The sequence below is a fragment of the Chroicocephalus ridibundus genome, chromosome Z (assembly GCF_963924245.1).
Source record: "Chroicocephalus ridibundus chromosome Z, bChrRid1.1, whole genome shotgun sequence".
NCBI classification, from domain to species: Eukaryota; Metazoa; Chordata; class Aves; order Charadriiformes; family Laridae; genus Chroicocephalus; species Chroicocephalus ridibundus.
The window spans coordinates 72,633,878-72,647,858 of NC_086316.1; the positions used below are offsets into that span (position 1 = coordinate 72,633,878).

General features: G+C 36.4%; 1 protein-coding gene across 5 annotated transcripts in view; it reads left to right on the forward strand.

Moving 5' to 3' along the window:
* Positions 1 to 13,981, forward strand: part of CPLANE1 (ciliogenesis and planar polarity effector complex subunit 1) — a 63,529-nt gene that overhangs the window by 19,443 nt on the left and 30,105 nt on the right. For all 5 annotated transcript variants that reach the window (XM_063319832.1, XM_063319835.1, XM_063319834.1 and 2 more), the window contains 12 exons: positions 2,011 to 2,236; positions 2,472 to 2,605; positions 5,155 to 5,372; positions 5,676 to 5,840; positions 6,952 to 7,090; positions 7,473 to 7,582; positions 8,785 to 8,946; positions 9,105 to 9,213; positions 9,579 to 9,885; positions 10,347 to 11,277; positions 12,431 to 12,594; positions 13,402 to 13,538. In XM_063319832.1, the coding sequence (XP_063175902.1) occupies positions 2,011 to 2,236; positions 2,472 to 2,605; positions 5,155 to 5,372; positions 5,676 to 5,840; positions 6,952 to 7,090; positions 7,473 to 7,582; positions 8,785 to 8,946; positions 9,105 to 9,213; positions 9,579 to 9,885; positions 10,347 to 11,277; positions 12,431 to 12,594; positions 13,402 to 13,538 (2,802 nt within the window). The remainder of the gene's footprint in view (positions 1 to 2,010; positions 2,237 to 2,471; positions 2,606 to 5,154; positions 5,373 to 5,675; positions 5,841 to 6,951; positions 7,091 to 7,472; positions 7,583 to 8,784; positions 8,947 to 9,104; positions 9,214 to 9,578; positions 9,886 to 10,346; positions 11,278 to 12,430; positions 12,595 to 13,401; positions 13,539 to 13,981) is intronic.

Below are 13,981 nucleotides of genomic sequence, written 5' to 3' on the forward strand. Positions count from 1 at the left end.
TGCTCCCCATCCCTGTCTTCAAGCTCAGGGGGCTGGATATCCTGAGAACAACTGGTCTTACTGTTTAAAGACTGCAGCAAAGAAGACATTAAGTACCTCAGCTTTTTCCTCAGCCTTTGTCACAATGTTTCCTCCCTCATCCAATAAAGGATGGAGATTCTCCTTAGACCTCCTTTTATTGCAAGTGTACTTATGGAAACATTTTTTATGGCAGTAGCCAGATTAAGTTATAGTTGCGCTTTGGCCCTGCTAATTTTTTCTCTGCATAACCTCACAACCTCCTTGTAGTCCTCCTGAGTGACCCTGCCCATTCTTCCAAAGGTCATAAACTCTTTTTTTTTTCCTGAGTTCCAGACAGAGCTCTCTGTTCAGTCAGGCCGGTGTTCTTTCCCACTGGCTTGTCTTTTGGCACATGGGGACAGCCTGCTCCTGCGCCTTTGAGATTTCCTTCTTGAAGAATGTCCAGCCTTCAGGACTGCCTCACAAGACATTAATATTCTGGCCCCCCCCCAACCCCCAGCTTTTTTTTTTTTTTTTTATTTTTCCCATGCTTTGAGGTAAGTGATCTAAATCAGGTAAAAGGATGCTGTATTTTTTTCACCCAAATTAGGCAGTATTAGAATTTCATGGTTCTTGCACTACTTTTGCCTAAACATGTAGCTTTGACTGACTTTGATCCTCCCAAAAGTGAGACAAAAGCAGTGCTTAACAAACAGTTGAATTGGATCTGTGATATGGTGTGACCCAAACTGAAAAGCCAGAGGAAAGCATTCTTTGCTTATTTGACAGATGAGCTCTTGGAAGCTAAAATGCCTCAGACATCATGTCATCAGAACAGCTGGCAATGTCAAGTTGGTTTGTTGTTGACCCCAAGTAGTATTTGTTAGTTTAAGTCCTGCATTTCAGCATTATTCTGAGAAATAGTATTTATCACAGTGAGTGGTTTATCAATTTTCTGCAAGACATTCTGTCTAAAGATTTTCCTTGTTAGGAAATTTTTGGTTTCAGAGTTAATTTTTCAAAGTGATTTCATGTCCACAGGAATGAAGATTTATTTGACAGTATTTTAAGTGCTCTACTAGTAAGTTCATATTATAATGCCAGCTATTTCTCTACAATTTCAGCTTATTTTGATTGATCAGATTTTCTGCAGTGTGTTTGAATATATTGACTATTTTAATGTTTCTGTACTACAACATACACTGGTGTATATTTCTTCGTGGTTTTTTGGATGTTTTAATTGGACAACTTTCCAGGTAAAACCTACAAAATCAGACCTTGATTTTAATACTTGCATTAGTCAAAGATCCATGTACATGGTGAGACAATCTTGGAAAAATTGTGTTGCACAGAGCTGTGTGAATATTTCCCTAATGTCATTGCCTCAACAGTAAAGAGCAACTGCAACAGAAGCAAATAATTCCTTAGAGTTAATATTGATCAGCATCTCTGCAGGAAAACTAGGAAGTAAAACATTGAAAACAGATCCAAACCTCAAGAAGCAAGGAGACACTAAATCTGTCTTCAGTTTGTCTTGATACACTGTCTTAAAATAGTGTACTATTCTTTCCTAAAAATTCATTGTAACTTTCTGTCTTCTGCAATAAGCAGCACAGTGGGTACAAAGAACATGGGTACACTGTGAAAACTCTCAGAATTTCAGTTTATCTCAGTTGCGTCCTCTGGAATATCCTAAGCATAAGTAGCGTACTTGCAAATGTTCCATCAATGTAATTAAATCTTTAAAGTAAGAATAATACACAAATTTCATGTGTGCTTGCATATCCTACATTATTAAGCAAAAAAAATAGTCTACACTGACCTCGCTATTGGATCATAGCATGGGCTGCATCTGCCTGCTGCAGCTAAAGCCGCAGTGTTCCTCTAATAAAGTGAAGAGCAGTTGTTCACACTGCTTTTGGATTAATTTCAGTGTACATATGAATTCTAGATTCTTCATCGGATAGCATGCACATTTATTTAAACTTTCAAATGTGTTTTTTGTCACAGACTTATCTCCTCGTATTATTCCACTGCAACACTCTTTGGTTACCAGAGCTGTCAGGGACCAGAACCTTTCATCTGTGTGGACAGCTGAATATGCTCTTGATTTGTTCTTTATTGGTGGACTCATTCCAGAGGCTGTGTGGTTAACACACAGACTTGGGGACTGGAAACTGTCTGTATCAATTGGTGTGGCCTACCAGCTCCATTGTCGGAACTCTGAGTTCTCAAGGTAACTTTGAGCTTGAAATTAGCATGTTATATTTTGTTATAAATGTTAGTTGCATGAAATTTATTGTAGCAAGACATATCCTTTGCCTCAGAAACTTACATTCCCACACTCCTAGTAGGTGTAGACCTGGTATGTCAAGACTAGTTATTTTGTCTTAAATACTTATTTAACAGAGCTTCATCAGATTATCCGTGGCTTTTACTTTGTCATTAACAGTTTCTTGTTATACTTTCAGACTGAAAAACACAGAGCATTACCTGCCATTAAGCTTATCACCGATGCAGACTTTTCAGGAAAAGTTGCAATCTTTGTTAGGACAGCCAGTTACTTCTGAAACATCAGGATGTATTAAATACAAACAGTTTACAGGTACATAAAATTATAAATGATTGTGGTTATTTTTTGTGTTATTTCACTGCATATTCTGTGTTATACACTGTGCTAAAAAGAAACAATTACCTCATCTTCTCCAGTGTTTGCATTACTGTTATAATGTATTCAAATACTTTCATTTTATAGGGCTTTGGGTTTTGGCTTTGATCATTCCAAAAAGGACTGTATTATCAATCATGTCGTCTTTGTGCATATCAACCAAAACCTTAGTGTCAAATAACTTCAGTTTAGAAGAAAACTGAAGCTTCATTAAAATAAAAAAATGCCCTGAAGCAAATATGGATGTGTTAACAGCTGGGAAAGTATCATCATACTTAAAATTAGTTATATGATGGTGTTTAATTTTTGCCTTTCCTCTCTGTCGAAGAGGAAGAGGGCTGTATCTCCAAGCCTGACAGCTCCATCCCCCTGTGTCCAACAGCTAGCAAGGCTGAGACTGTATTCCCAGTAGGCATATATGCCTTTATACAGCTGGACACACAGATCTACACCTACAGACATGCTCAGCACTTGCACAAACAGCACCAAACATCCTACCCTGTTTCCCTTTCTTGCTGGTCAGGATGAAGGTCTGCATATACATACCTATATGGTTTAGACCCAGTTGCTGTCATCTGCATATACAAGCCCCCAACGCTCCAGCTCTACTCCCTTTTCTGGTACAGACCCACACACAGATACCCTTTTTCCCCCAGTCCACATACTGTCTATGCAGTCCCACAGTAGCTGGCCTTGAATATGCAGTCCATCTAGTAGCTAGCTGTTCTGGGATCTTCTATCCTTCCAGGCCCCTCACCCTTAGAGACACACATACCTGTGTGCACACTATCTTCCTGGCAGGTGGTCACGACTCCCTTGGTCTCTCCAGTATCCAAATACCCTTGTCTTGTCCTTAGAGACATGCAGACACACAAGCAGGTCTCTCAGTTGTTTCTGCAGCAGTTGGTCAGGTCCCTCCACTCACTGCCAGTTCTGTGGTCTTAACTGTTGCAAGAGCGAGATGTGCACACCCCTAGCTCCCAGGACACTTCATTTACTCGTCAGTTGTCTGACTTGATACTTGCTAGCACTCACACGTTCTCTTACATAGCCTCACTTGCTCCAGTTGCTGGCGCTATGGATACATGGGCACTCGGACCCACGGTCCCGCACCATTTGCTGGCACTAGATTTGACTTAACTCCAGTCTCTGCAGTTGCTGGCATCCCAGACACACGGGCTTTCTGACCCATGCTCCTGCTCCAGTTGCTGGCATTTAAAATCCTATATAAAGACATGCAGAATAGAGAGACCCTCACCCAGGAAAAGAGATGTGCTGCCAGGGCCCAGCAGAGGTGAGGCTGCCATAACTCCATGCCATACTTTTGGTTTCTTTCCTGAAGGTCCCATAATGAGCCTCGTGCAATAACAAAAAGCGCGTCCCCTGCATCCTATCCTTCTGGACAGTAACTGCTTTTAAGCAAAAAGATACGGAAGAGAGCCACTCTCATTGGCTCATCTTGATGGGTTTCATACCTGTACACTGGGTGTCTGTTTCTCTGCGAACATAATTTGCTGTTGTGGTTTGTGGAGGTGAGCCTTTCATGGGTTGATTTTTCTACTGTGAGTAGATGGGTCAAGGTGTTATTCAGGTTCCCCCCGCTGCTGTTGACTATGTGCTCCTTTATATGTGTGTATACGAGCTTTTTATCACATAACCTAACTTAATACTTTACTTCTGAAATTCCCCCAATTAGCTAGGTCAACATGTCCTTCTTTACATTTTACAGAAAGTTTACTGGCATGATCTGTATTCCTTGCTGTCTTTCTGTGTATTTGGAAGCCACGTTTCAAGTTCCCTTTAGCAGGTTGATGTCAATTAATCTTTAAGACATATCCCAAACACTGTGTAGACTCTTCTTTTCTACTAATTTCCAAGGATTTTATTTCAGACACGCACACGTATATGTGCTGTATATAGTAATGTGTAAGTAGGATAGATAGCAGAAAGATTGGTCAGCACATATTTCAAGACAAGCAGGAGGAGTAGAAATGAAATAGAGCAGTGTAATATTATGCTAATTTCAGAACCAATAAATGATGTATGTTAAAGGTCCTGCTCCTTCTAGGAGATGAGGAAAAAATGTAATAATATGTAAAAGAGAAAAAACAAATACACACTTTTCTTTCCTTGATCATCATGCTCACTGAAGAGTTGTTGTAGTCATTATTAATAGTGTACCTAGTTTATGCCTGCTTGGTGAGAATGATTTGCCAGAGTTTTAAGCCAAGCAAATGCATGGCTGAAAAGTTCAGTTCTCTATCTAGAAAGGCAATAACTTTCCCCTTAATGTGGCAAAAACTGAAGTTAATAATTGAATACCATTTTCAAACGTGAGAGATCTTATCTTAAAGCAAGTAGATGCGATGTATACATTGTAATAGAAAAATACAGATTCTGAGAATGCAGCCTCATGATTTCAGAATGAAAGCCATGTATTAATTGAGTCCATTAATTTATTGGTTTCTGTGCTTAATATTTTATAGACCCCATTGAAGAGGAAGATGCAAATGTTCTTTATAGTTCAATACAGGAACTACTGAAAGCAGCTGTTATGGCAGATGCTGATATTCTGTCAGAGACATTTCAGCTTTTGATGGATTCTGCCAAGGATCTTAGCAGAAAATTGTATGGTTTAGTTCCAGATGGTCTTTATCTTCCAGCACCGCCATTATACTGTCCTCAGCCAGCTTCTCTCAGTGAGGTAAGCGTGCATGACAGAAGTTTCTTGGGGCTTTGTTTGAATGTATTTATGAAATAATCATGATCTTCATTCTGGTTTCTTGCAACTTAGTTTTCTGTCTTGTTTTTTCCTTCACTTACTTAAGTAGCACCATAGTGATAAGAAAGTATGTGTGTGTCTGGTTTTTCCATGAAAGATCTATTCTCTAAAGAGGAAGGGAAATATTCTTAGGAGAAGAAAAAATATTTAGGTCAGATTCTTTATTGTATATGTCCTTTCTAATTTGTGGCCTTGGTTTTTTTTCTTGGAATTTGCATTTTCTAGGAAGACTGCAATGACATTCTTTTGAAAATTGAGAGAGAAAGTCGTCAGAAAGTGTCAGGAGTTCTTCAGCGAATTATCTTGCTCTTCCGCGCTGCTCATTGTTCCTGCCCTGCAGCACAGTGGTATATTGCACAACTGAAGTGGACAAGAAAAGTTATGCAGAAAGTAAGCGTTTAACTTGGGGTTTTTTTTGTAATCAGTGGTAAATGTTGCTGACGAGTTTGAAATTGCATTACAGAAGTGTTCAGTCTCATCTGGACTTTTGTGTCATGGTTTTTATATGCCTTCTAGTTTTACACTCCATGTTCAGTTCTTTTAGGAAACCAGAACTTTTTTTTATATATATATATATATATGTATATATATGTAGGGTATCTACTTAATAAATGTCTCCTTCTACGTATATTTCTATACTTACTTCGTAACATACAAACTCATTTCTTTCTCCATTTGAAAGAAACAAGGTGATTTTAATTGGGACTTACAGCTGTTAACTGAAGTGTGTTCTGGATCGCTTAGAGTTGAATACATAACAGAGAATGTGATACTGACTGCCAGTAAAGTGGTCACCTTAGTGCACAGAGCACAGGACTTAAAAGATCTCATTCTACTCATGTGCATTTTGTTTGCACAGAACCAAGCTTGGAATATATAGATTCAAAATTTTTGTGTAAACTCAGGCCTTTCTTAGGTCATTGTTACACAGCCACTTAAAGAAGGTTGACTTGCTACAGAACGAGGTGCGTGTGACTGTCTGCCTTCCCTCAATGCCCGTGCACCAGCTTTCATGCAATGATTCAGATCAGGAACTGGTCTGACTGACAAATATTTTCTTCCTTTTGCTCGTTGCATGGTCACATGCTTAATGCTGGCACAGGGAGGTGAAACAGGAGGGGAAACTAGTCTGCCTTGGTTGACAGCAGCCTGGGCTGTGTTTGTTTACACTGGTTTCTTAATTGTAGTCTTAGTTCTTTCTATACTTTTTTGCTCTTGTATTTCGTGGTAATCATGAGTACTATGTAAACAAAAGCACTTTTTTGTGCCGTAGCTCATACTAAACATATTCCTTTAAATGAATTTTCAGACTACTGATTTGAAGAAAATGGAAACCAAGCTAAAGGGAATTCTACTTATTTTGGTAGTATTCTGCTAATAACTGAAAGGCAGTACATTTAGTAGCGATACATACAAAGCTTTAACTGATTTTTATTTCCATTTTGATTGATTGATTGATTATTTATTTATTTATTTGTTCATTCATTTTTACTATCCATAGATTCGAATGAAAGGATCTCTTCCTTCGCTAAGTCCATTCCCAGAGACTTTGCTTCGTTACTCCAATTTCCGCACTGTTTTCTACAGATGTACACCTTCTGGAGACCATCAATTTGATGATATTACCTGTAAAATTTTAGGTGTGTATGCAATAAAATAGAATAATTTAGAGCTGGAAAAAGAACACAAGTGAGAATCCATGGGTGCAAAGAAACTCTTATTAGCTTGAAATGGTATACCACAATGTGGGCAGAAACACATTCTCTTTCCAGCTTTTATCTTAGTTATCAAAACTCTTAATCTGAAAGTTGCTGTTCTGGATTGTTGTGTGTGTTATAGATCTGCCAGATGTGAAAGAACATGAACACTAAGTGGGACTGCAGAGCATTGTTGAAAACACTGTTGAGTAATTATTCTCTTTACCTGCCGTTAAGATAATGCTAATTCCTTTCTTCTAGCTAAAAATCTCAAACAGTTTTATTTCATGTATTTAAATAGAATCTCGCCATGTTTGTGTTATAGGTTGGTTCAGAGAGCTATGTGCATTGTGTTGGATGTTTCATGTTCGTGAAAGATTATCTGACAGCTGTAGGCGCTACCAAACTGCAAGGGAAAACATTAACAATCATAAGGTAATTATATTACTAAAAATCCATTTTAATTGCATAAAGCTATAAGAAAAATTCTAAAGGTCTGCTGTACATTTCTGTGAGAACTTTTATTTGCTTAACAGGACAAAATTAGCACAGTGCTGTAATGTGCGGTAAGATTTGATGCTACAGGATAGTGCTGTCCATGTGAACTACATCTTTCTAATAGTATTTCTGTTGGGCTTTTGCTTGGCATTTAACTCAGATAATTAAAGAGGTACTGCCAGAAGAGCAATAGTTTCTACACCAGTAGTTTCTACCTAAGTATTTACTGCTTTTTTTTTTTCATAAGATTAAGATGGTTTGGGTGTCTCCTGACCAATATATAGTTGACACACCAAAATATTTCTTTGATGCACTAAATATACATGGTTTTCAAAAAGAATAATGAAAAATATTAGAATTTAATCCTGTTTTTTCTATTTGTACCCTCATCAGTTGATGTCAGAGGTCAAGGAAGTGAGAGAAAGAAACTACTAGCATAATATTTGTCATATATTCTGTGGCAGCACAAATGTTGATTTTTGTCCTATCTAGTCTGGCAACTCATCTGTCCTTAGCAAAGGTTGCTTCTTTCTTGAAGCAAATCCAAAATTTCTCTTCACCAGAAAAATCAAGCTTCAAATAAACAGGACAGCTTTGTTTCTAAAAGTAGAATAGTCTGGTTTTTCTGTGCTTTGTGCGACAGTGGCAAATGAGATAGAAACCACTGATTGTTTCAAAGTAAACTGATCCATCTTAAAAGCCTCATGGCTGGCTTAAATATCTTGCTCCCAAGAAAAGAATTTGTGATCAGTTTAAGTCACAGTAAAATTATTACTTCACCCAGTAATTCAGTATATTTAATCAGTTACAGCCTGTTTAGTCAAATCGTCAGGTTTTACTCTAAATGACTGTAAACAGACTCTTCAGCAGTGTGTTAATGGAATTATTTCCTAAACTGGTTCAAAAAAAGCTCCTTTTTTTTTTCTTTCTTTTTTTTTAATATAAGTTATGGTTATGGTCCTTTACAACTCTGGTCTGTCTCCTAGCATTGTATACTTCTCTGTTTGACAGTTAAATTAGAGATTTTTATTTTCTGTTGGTTAGGGAAGAATCATTATAATTTGCAACGTGTGAATAATTTAACTGAAATGCATTGTTCATATCAATTAATGTTTCTATAGCAAGGTGGGTTTTTTTAGGATCTGAAGAAGAATGAATGTGATGCCTCCATAGTTGAGCATTGTCTGAATGCAGTGGAGTGGGCTTGTCGAATGCTTCCTTTCTGCAGGTTCATGAATATTGAAGAATTAGTTCAAGATGTAATTTTGAGTCTGCTTGGAGAATTGCCACCAGTGAAAAAGGTAAAAGACATTAAAGCTAGAACATAAGCAATAGAGATTATCACAAATGTTTCTTCTTCTAAAAGCTACTTGTTAGACTTTCTAGAGGTGTAAGTTCTGTGGGAAATTATACCTTACTTGTGTGTTAGCTACTTGAAACAATACCTTATTTTGTACAGGTGGCAGAGATTTTCGTAAAAGCATTTCCTAATCCTGAAGATATAAGAGTTCCACTAAGAGATAAATACAATGGACTTCAGCAGCGACTCAGACACAGTGTTGTTAAAGGTAACATGCATGCTTCTTCAGGAATATTCAGTGAACTTTCTTTTTTACCCTACTTAATTAATTAACTTGTGACAATACCTTCTTTCATGCGCCATGTAAAACAATTATTATAGTTTTCAGTTTGACAACTTTGAGAGAGTTTTGTGGTAAATTCTGTATTTTCTTTCTAGTATGTTTATACCAATAACAGAATATCATGACTTCCAAGTTGATGGTGTTTCTTCACTTTATCACAGTTTCTGTCTGTATTTCTAAATGGCTGTAATTTGTGATGATTCCAAGTTCATTGATGGCTCAATTTGAGAGGATAATTGAAAACTGAGAAGTTTGCGTTTAAAATCTCTTGGTTTTATTTCTTTTGGTAGGTCCTGAAAGTGAAGAAATGATGTCTGTTGTTCTACAGGCTACTGAAAAAGGGAGAATGAAGGCCTTTAGACGTGTAATAAGGAATATAGGCCCTATAGAAATTAATATCTGGGAGCCAGCAGAGGAGGGAGCAGCAGATAATGAGGAACACTGTTTTGACAGATTCTCATTAGGCACTAGTCTAAGCAGAAGCACACTTACTGATGTTGAGAATCCTCAGGTATATAGTGATGCTGACACAGCAGATACACTTTCTGATGCTTTGCTTACTGAAGAAACGAGAGCTCAAACACCTTCACTCCAAAGGTAGGAAAAAAATGGCAGCAGAAGCCTTTCTATTTAAATTTAAAAAAAAAAAAAAAAAAGAAAAAACATTGTATCTTCCTGTTCAAGTAATCTTCACCAAACAGGATGATTTAACTTTGTGTAATTTATCAAATGAAGAGTTACAAATTTACCAAATCTTAGAACGGCTAATGTTGTATCAGTTACTATGTGACTAACATGTTATTGAAGTGTAAATTATTATAAGGTATGACCATGTTCATATGCGATACTGCTGAGTTGCTGTGTATGTAAAAACTATGGATTTTTTGTTTGATTAATTTGCCACCTTAACATTGTATTAATGTAAATCTGGGGGGTTTAGTTTCCTGTTAGTAACAATAGAGGAAGAAAATAAACTAATGTTGCATTTACTGGTTTTTTTCGTGTAATTCTTAAAAAGTATTTTGGCATTAATGATACTTACGTTTCTTGTCTTACAGGGATAATGAACAGCAGAGACAAGAAGTAGGTAGCAAAAATACCACATGCAAGATAAAAGCTCTTAACTGGAAAACAAAACATAAAGACAAAGTACATGGAAAAGACATTCATAATCAATGTAACTTGCCTATAGTTGGTGCATGGGAATTTGAACGTGATGATGATGAATATGTTCATTTTTTAGAACTCTTTTTGAGTTACGTGCTTGAGAGAGACCTGATGAAGTACAGTGATGTTGGAATTCCATTTCTTACTAGTTTTTCTGGACTTCTTCGAGAGCATGAATTAAACTCTCTCTTTTTTGATGTTCATACAACACTAAAACGTCGACAAGGCAAAACTAGAAGCCAAAGTGTGTTTAGGGCAGGGTCTTGCTATTCTGTCACCCTAGCACCTTGTGGTCCTGAAACAGTGGCTGTCTATAATGAAAATCAAAATATTTTGGAAAATCCAACCATTTTACATTCCATTATACAGACAACAGGACCTTCTGTGCGTAACCTAATGAAAGGACATAATGAAGGATTATTTGGTTTAAAACACAAGTCAATTTACAGAGCCCACAGTGACAATCAAGGAGTCAGTGTTGCCCCAGCAAGCCAGACCTTTCCTAACCATTCTTTCTCTAGCCTGCAAACTCAGGCAACTTCTAAATACGTTTACAAAACTGTTGATATAGTTGATATCGTACCAGGAGAAGAACTAGCTGTAGAATTGATGGGTAAATTGAGCAATATTGCAAAACTGCTGGAGTGGATGATCAGATGGTCTGATAAGAGACTGCTCTGTTGTTCCAATAAACAAGATTCCTTAGAAGAGATTCTCCCAGTGATACATGTGAAAACATCATCAGCTGCTGTTCTTACTTCTTTGTGGCTGTTAGAACACTTATACAGAGATGGCTCTCATGCAAAGAGCGTAAAATTTAAGGTAAGAAAGATGGTGGGGTAAGCATCAATGAAATGTGTGTGAGTTAGTTATGCCAGTAAAGAAAATCACACACATCTTTTACCTCATGCTTCTGTTCTCAGTAAAACCTGGAATATTGAGTAATAGCCTTTACTTTTACGTTTATTAGGAGAAGAAAAACATTCCAGGAATACTGGAACTCTGTCTGTAGGAAGACTTTGGTTTGAATTTTCAATTCTCTTTGGAAGTCCTGTTTAAAATCGAACTCATTTATCTAGATACCATGTTATTTGAGAAGATTCCTATAAGTTTGGCCATTGTGTCTAGTGTTAGACATCATCTTTGAAGAAACCTAGTACTGGGGATAGAGTATGTAAAAACAAGACAAAGAATTAAGAAATAATTTTTCTAGGGAGACTTGAATTTAGATTTATTTGTGTGTCAGATACAGTCTGACCAGAGTTACAGACTGGTGAAAAGTGAATTTTGAATTTCTATCTAGCACTTATACAGAGTTGGAAAATGTGTGTTAATACAAAAGAAGACCTTTGCTGGAAGAACCTGATAAATATTGTTTTATTTTATATTTAGGGACAACTGTATCACTTATCTTCTTTAGTTAAGGCCACATGAAGAGTTTTGAGGGAAGAGGGTTGTGGAGGTTTTTAGAGGTTTTTCTTCCAGGTCAAAAGAGGTTTTGTCTTGGTTTTGGTTTGTGTTTTCTGACAAGTGGCACCTGTATTTTACTTACAACTTACTGCCAGAATTTTGAGCGTGCGTCTAATTGCCTGATTATGTATGGCTTTTTGCCTCTCAAACTCGTTTGGAGTTTTGTATTACATGTGCTGAAGGCCAAATCTTATTGTGTATCTTTTTATAGAGTATATTTATTGTCATGTAGTGTCTTTGACAATTGACACTCAATTGACAGTGACAAATCTCTCGTTTTATGTTTCCTTTGGATAATTCAGAGAACCATTGATTCACTTAATGCAAAAAGGGGCAAAACTCAGGTTCCACAGGCAACTGTAAATCTAGAATTTCTCAGCTCTATAATAGAGAAAAGGATATGAAGTTAAGCAGAAACATACTATATGAAAACATTATTTTGGGGTTTTTTAAAGTATCGGCTATCTGTTTTTTAACAGTGAATTTTCATTATCATTATTAATAGAGTCTGGATAATCGGTGTCTGAAAGAATTTGCATCTCTATCAGAAGCCCAGTCTAGGACAGAGAAAGAAAGTAGTATGGATGAAGGCTCTTCCATGCTGGCCAGTCTTCCTCTTGATGTCCAGAGTGTACAAGCCTATGATGATCTTTGTGAAATGGGTTTTGGGTAATTTATTTTTTTTTAACCTAAGAACTCTAGTAACTCTAGTTGATCGTAATTCGTCAGCGAAACAGCATGTCAGTATGAAGACTTCTACTGTTATTACCAGTAATATACATGTTTAATTTTCAGTGCAAAGTCAAACCATGCACATAGTTTAGAGCTACATAAAGCAGATTAAGTATTCTCCATCAGCAGATATACCTCTTGGTAGAAAACGATGTAGCTGTTGCATATGAAGTGAATTGTACATATAAACTTGTTGTTTATAAATTTAATGATGTGGAAATGGAATCTAGATTTCTGATGTAATTGATATCAAGGGTTTTTTAAAAAAACCAACAGATAAATTCAACGGTCTTTAGTGTCATTTTCTTTGCATTGAGATGAGAGTTCACAATATTAGTTTATTTTTCCCTGGATCTGTAGTCTAGCTATGTTCATGTGTGCATGTCAGAAAAATAGATGGAAAAGACAGTAAATATTTTATTTGTTAATATCTTACATGATTCTGAAGATGGAGATTCCTTAACTTGAAGTTCTTTGAGACATTTCTCTTCATTATTTGGTGCACTAAAGAAACAAAAGATCTTTGGTATTAGTATTTTGAGACATTATTATGTGTATTCTCTGACAAGAATTTTTTAAAGTGAAATTCAGAGAGGAAATGGATATGAACATAGATTATATCACAGCAGTGCTTATTTTACAATATGCAGTAGCCTGCAATTTGAGAGGAAGAGCCTACTTAAACTATGTCGTATACTTGTATTATTTCTGTTGCTAATTACCTTTTATAATTCCAATTACCAGAATGTCTACAAAGTCAGAATACTTTGATAAGAGGGAAATTAATCATGGGAATTATTCTGTACCTCATATGACTGAAGATCTTAATGAAGTGAGACCATTTGTTCAGGAGGAGTTAGACAGAACGTCAGAAAAAGAAGGTTTGTTTTTATGGTATATCCTTTTACTATGGTCTGACATACAAAGCAGAAGGAGTTTTGCCTGAATAGGATTATATGTCCCTCTGTTTATTTAACAAAAAAATGGAAATGAGTTTTCACTGTTCTATGGAAATTATTATTTTATCTGTTTAATAGTATAACTAAATTTTATACAATTGCTGTCTCAGGACTTTCCCATGAGTTTTTCACTTGTGTAACTTCTTTTTGCTTAGAGATAGAACAATGTGTATTAGCAAACTTAATTCTCTCATTTACTTTAATTCCAAAAATATTCATGCACAACTGTGTAATTTATGATTTGAAAATTTTAAGAGCTGAGTATGCATAGGTTAAGTTTATCATTTTCCTACCATGAAAATAAGCTGCTTTTTTTTTTCTTCAGGTGCACGCATCATCACCAGTAATAATACAAATTTTGAATT